Source organism: Falco naumanni, chromosome 2, assembly GCF_017639655.2.
Source record: "Falco naumanni isolate bFalNau1 chromosome 2, bFalNau1.pat, whole genome shotgun sequence".
NCBI classification, from domain to species: Eukaryota; Metazoa; Chordata; class Aves; order Falconiformes; family Falconidae; genus Falco; species Falco naumanni.
In genome coordinates this window covers 76,023,113-76,028,594 of record NC_054055.1, presented here as the reverse complement: position 1 = coordinate 76,028,594, position 5,482 = coordinate 76,023,113, and the positions used below count along the sequence as shown (strand labels likewise).

The window sequence follows — 5,482 nt, the reverse complement described above, 5'->3', positions numbered from 1 at the left end:
CCCCGCCCCGTAACCCTATCTGCCCGGAGCCGCGGCTCCACTGCGGCAACGCGATCGGGGGAGCGCTGCGGGGCACTCCCTGGTGCAGGGGAGCATATGGGGAACCAGGCAGGCGGGAGGGCGTCGGGGGCCCGGCCCGGCTCCTAATTTCATTTGCAGGTAGCCCAGGAGGAGGGGGCCAGGGGAGCACAGCTGGCGGCCCGGCCCGGCCGCGGGGCTCCCTCCGCCGCCGTGGGGGTGCTCAGCCCCAGCCTGAGTGGCAGCGGGCGGGCAGGGGGCTCCGGGGGGGAGGGGGGAGGGGCGCTGTCCTCGCTGCTTTTGCCACCGCGGGGCCCGCCGGGGCCGAAATGCCCCCGCAAAAGAACCGGATCCCCACGGACTGCCCTCCCCGCCGGGGCGGCGCTGCCCGTCGGGACTCCCCGGGGCCACCTGTTAGCGACGGGGAAAGGCCCCTCTGGGTGGGGGAGCGCGGTCGGGAAGGCAGACGAGCAGGATTTGCCAGCTTCTGGCCGCTGCCGACTTTTGCATCTGTCAGGGTGCTAATTATTGCCTTTAATAGAGACAAAGAACAGCTCCTAATGATGCTCCCTCTAATTCTCACCTGCTCCTGCCCTTCTTCCGCAGCAGCACTCCCTCGCCGGAGCCCTGCTAATTGGGAAAGCTGCTCTGCTTATTGCGGCCTCCCTACAGCTGGGGGTGGGGAGAAGCAACGACGGCAGGTCTGGGGCAGGGGATGCAGGGCACAGGTAGCGGGGGTCCAGCAACAAAACCGGGGGAGAGGGGCAACACCCTTAGCCGGGGCTGGGCTGACGGGAGCTCCCCAGCATCCCCGGGCCGCCTCGGGCTCGGTGGAGGAGCAGCCTTTGCCTCTGCGCTCTGTCGGGGACCGGGGTGGTCTCTGTCCCTTCTCCGGCCCAGCCTGGCCTTCGGAGTGCAGCGCAGCCTGGCAGAAGGGCGGCCGTCGTGGGGACCGTCCCAAGCCGCTGGCAGATACCTGGTGCCAGCCCCCTGTTTTGCGCGACTTTTTGCCCCCCCGCCGGCGGAGGCAGAAGCGGAGGGTCTTGTGCCACGAGGATCGCCTTCAAAGCCGCGGGCCGCCACAGAGCTAGCACCCTAAGGTGGCCTTAGTGCGAAGGGCAGCGCCGGAGCCTGCCTGGCCCCCGGCGTCCTGGCCAGCTCTCCTGGTGGAGAAGGCACTTGGGCCATCAGTGGGATGCTCGGCGTTGGTCCCCGGGGCTTCGTTCCTCCCGGTGTTAAACGGGTTTTGTTTGCTAAAATCGGTACTGAGGGTGCTGGGAAGGGGAGCTTCTCTCCAGGGGCCGGGGGGGATTGGACTGGGTATCTCTGAGAAGGAGGAGGGCTATTTTTCATCTTTGCTGGGGGGATGCTGAGGTGGGGGGCACTCCTTTCCCAGCCCCTCTTCCCTCCCCTGAAAGGATTGGCGTGGAGCGAGCCGCAGAAGGAAGGAGCAAAGCGGCCAGCAGGAGCCTGAGGGGGCTGTCGCGCCGGGACCGGTTCGCACCCCGCGGGGACCCCAGCCCGCCCCGGCCGCCTGCAAACCGCTTCGCTTTACACCGTAAAAAACCACGGTCCCCCGGGGCCGGACTCGCTTTCATACCCCCGCGAGTGTCTGTGAGCCCAAAATTCCTCCCTGGCCTGTTATATATATTTTTTAAAAATTATATATATATATATATACTGTTTTGTATTTACGCGTATGTAGCTAGCTAGTTATTCTAAATAGCTGTCTAGGTTTTTTTCGGTCTAGAGAGAGATGAGCAAGGATTTGCTTGGGCAAGGCTGGGGGGCTTGCGGTCCCCCTGCCCACCCGGAGCGCGGTGCCGGGCGGGAGCGGCCCCCCGGGGCGGCGGGCGGCGGGACCGTGGGAACCGCGCCCGGGGAGCCCCACGGCTCGGCCCGGACCCCCGGGGGCAGCCTCCGCCGCCGGGGGCTGCCGGCCTCCTTTTCCTCAAAAAAACCCCAAACTGGGATTCGCTTGGGCTGTTCCCCTTCTTCTTGAGGGAAAAGGGGAAGCCACAGGCTGCTCCGCGCCCGCACCCTAGGTGCGTGAAGACAGCCCTTTCCCTGGGGTCTGCGGGAGGGCGAAGTATTTCCTGCCCAAATACCTGAGTACAGGTCTGCTACAAATACACACGGGCGAGAGATACTATCACCTTCGGGGTGGTGGTGGGGGGAAGACTGTCTCGACTGTCCCCACATAATTTTCCTTTCAGTGCATTTTCATTTGCGTGGTTTTTGGCTGAAGGTCAACTGCGCAGAAGCGACTACAGTGAGCAAACACCTCACCGCCAAGTTTAATGTTTCCTTTCCCCGACTTAATATTTAGCTCTTGCCAAGCGCTGGGTTCAGAAGACAAAAATTGTCACATTACGAACCCAGGAACAGTTGTTTCTTTCCTTGCCGCCCTTGCGCTGCGAGAAACAAATGAAGGGAAAAAACCAAAACAAACCCCAAACCAAACGGTTTCGATTAGCCGGCGAAGCAAACTAACAAGAAACTTAAGGAAAAGGCAAGGATGCGCCTAGAATATTCCCGTCCCTTCCTCGCGTTGCGGCCGGTGACCCGCCGGCTGTCCCGCCGCCGCCCCGCACCCGGCACCCGCCTCCGCCTCCCCGCTTGCCTCGGAACAGCAAGGAAGAGAAAAAGGTCATTTCTTTAAAATGCTTTTTTTTTTTTTTTATTTAAAATCTCAACAGTGGATCACTTTTTTTTTTTTTTTGCAACCAAACAAGTAATAAATATTATTTAGCAACTTTTTTCTTTTTTACTTTTTTTTTTTTTTTTTTTTTTTTTTTAAAAAAATAAACGGATGATAAAATCTCTGCAAGGGGCAGCGATAAGAAAAGTTGTTATTTCAGAAACAAGCCCAAGTTCTCAGTATTGCAACACGGACAGTGTGAAAGTTCCTACACAGAAAGAGCATTAACGAGTTCAAACTTTGTTAAAGGTGGCAGGAACGAAAAAAAAAAAAACAAAAAAACCCAAACAAAAAACCACGTGTTATAACGCTTAAAAAAAAACAACCCAAGAAACAAACCCAAGAAACCCCAAGAACCCAAACCAACGAAATCAAGGCAAACCGACCCCTTATTCACTCATGAGGCTTACACAGTACAAGTGCACGGACGGAAAGCTCAGGCAGAGCGGACTTGCATCGTTATCGTCAGACGGTATATTTACAAATCCCGAACCAGAAAGAAAACCGGCGGAACCGCCGGCGGGCGGGGGAGCGGGGGAAAGAAGCCGCCTTGCCCGGCTACGCTTCCAGCCGGAGGGCCGCTGCTCCCCGCCTGCTCGCGGACCTACCGGAGCGGCGGCCGAACGCCCCGGGGATGGGCTTTCCGGGGCGGGACGTGACCCAGGAACGGCTCCGGAGGCTCTACGTGTAGAAACGAAAGCGGGAGAGGGGGAGGGGGGCAAACAAACAAACAAACGAGCAGAAGCCCCTCTGCAGTTTTGGGTCCTCCATTCGCGACGAGCCTAGGGCTATTTTCCCCTCCTAACGAAGTCACCGACAACAACGTAAAATGAAAAATAAACAAGATGCACGGGCATTTTCTTGTGTCGGGGTGCTTGTCCCCGCCGTTTGGGGAGCAGGGCAGACCCCGGGCCGGGCTCCATCCGCTCCCGCCGCCCCTCCGACGGCCCCGGGAGCGGGGCCGGGGTGGGGGGAGGGGGGCTGCCGCCGGAGGGGCGCGTTTGTAGGTCCTGAAGGTGGCGGAGCGGCGCGGGGCGCGGCGGGGCGGCCCCGCCGAGGGGCTCATTTGGTGTCGGTGGCTAATCTGGGGAGGCTGGCGGTGCCCATGCCGGAGACGTGGTGGTGTGGCGGGGCCGACACCTGGCACATGCTGCAGGGGCAGGGCATCCCCCCCCAGTGCTGGAAGCCGCTGCCCAGCGGGGCGGCGGCGGCGGCGGCAGCCGAGGGCGACTTGAGGAGCCCGTGGGGGGGGCGGATGGAGCTGACGGCCGAGAGGCCGGAGCCGGGCAGGGAGGCGCTGGAGACGGCGGCGGGGGGCAGGATGGGGTGGTGTACGGGGTGTGAGGCGGGGTGGCCCGGGTGGCCGGGCAGCGGGGCGGAGTGGGCACCCATGCCGCCGGGGCAGGCGGCGGGGTGGAAGCCAGCGTGGTGCCCGCCGTAGATCTCGCTGACCAGGCGCTTCATCTCCTCCAGGGAGTTGGTGAGCATGAGGATGTAGTTGCGCGCCAGGAGCAGCGTGGCGATCTTGGAGAGCTTGCGCACCGACGGGCCGTGGGCGTAGGGCATCACCTCCCGCAGCCCGTCCATGGCGATGTTCAGGTCGTGCATCCGCTTGCGCTCCCGGCTGTTGATCTTCAGCCGCAGCTGCTGCAGCTCCGGCTCCGTCATCTGCTTCTTGTCCTTCTTGGAGGAGGAGGAGGAGGACGAGGAGGAGGAGGACGACGAGGACTTGAAGCCCAACTTGTCCACCACCACCACCCCTGCAGCGCTCATGGCGCTGCGCAGCTCGGCGCTCAGCTCCGGCGGGGAGTCACTCTGCGTGGAGCTGGACACGGTGCCGCCCGTGAAGCCCCCGCCGCTGCCTTTATTCCTGGCCGTGAGGAAGAGGTCATCGGGCTCCGGGGAGGACGGGCGGCTGGAGACCAGGCTGGCGTCCGAGTCCATGGCCCGGCGGGCGGGAAGGCGGCGCGCACCGGGCTGCCTGCGGGGAGGGGAAAGAGCCCGCAGGCGGCCTCGAGTCAGCGCCCGCGGAAACTTGGCGGGGCGCCGCCGCCGCCCGCCCGCCACGTCGGCGATCCCGCTCCGCGGGGCCGCGGAGAGACGCCCTCGGCGGGGCAGGCCGCGCTGCCCACCCTCCCCTCCCCGCCAGCCGCGGGGCGCCCTCGAGGCGGGGGGCGCCTCGCCGCGCCTCCCATCCCATCCCATCCCATCGCATCCCATCCCATCTCGCCCCGTCCCGTCCCTCCCTCCGCGCGTCTCCGCCGGGCCGGGGGCTAGCGGGGTGCCGCGCCGGGGGGCGCGGGCGCGGGGGGCACTTACCGTGCGCGGGGCGGCCGTGGGGAGCGGCGCGCCGAGACAGGCGAGCACGGCAGCAGCGCGCACCTTGCGGCGGCGGCGGCGGCGGCTTTATAGCCGCGCCGGGGAGGAACGATGTCACCGGGCGGGAGGGGGGCTGCGCCAATCGGCGGCGGCGGCGGGGGGGGGGGGGGGGGCGCGGGGGGGGGCGGCTGATGTCACCGGGGCCGGTCCGGCTCGATGGGGCGGGCGGGCGGGGGGACGACGGCCGGCCGCGGCGCGGGGAGCCCGGCGGGGGGGCGCGGTGGGGGGGAGGGACTTTTGTCAAATCCATAATAAAATGCAACAATGACAGCGCCGGGAACAGCTGTTGGGGGGGCGGGACGGGACGGGGACGGGGACGGGACCAAACAGCCCCTAGCCCCGCCGCCGCAACGCCTTCAGGGAGGCCGCGCTGCCCGGCTCCCG

General features: G+C 64.5%; 1 protein-coding gene across 1 annotated transcript; it reads right to left on the bottom strand.

Annotated features, from left to right (window-relative positions):
- Positions 1–2,804: 2,804 nt before the first annotated feature.
- Positions 2,805–5,090, bottom strand: OLIG2 (oligodendrocyte transcription factor 2). The gene is made up of 2 exons (XM_040583947.1): positions 5,039–5,090; positions 2,805–4,700 (listed from the first exon to the last, which is right to left on the bottom strand). The coding sequence occupies exon 2, from the start codon at positions 4,661–4,663 to the stop codon at positions 3,782–3,784; it is 882 nt and encodes a 293-aa protein (XP_040439881.1). The 5' UTR covers positions 4,664–4,700; positions 5,039–5,090; the 3' UTR covers positions 2,805–3,781.
- Between the last annotated feature and the right edge of the window lie 392 nt (positions 5,091–5,482).

Excerpts from the sequence above, each read along its gene's own strand:
- OLIG2 (XM_040583947.1), bottom strand. The coding sequence starts at position 4,663 with ATGGACTCGGACGCCAGCCTGGTCTCCAGCCGCCCGTCCTCCCCGGAG.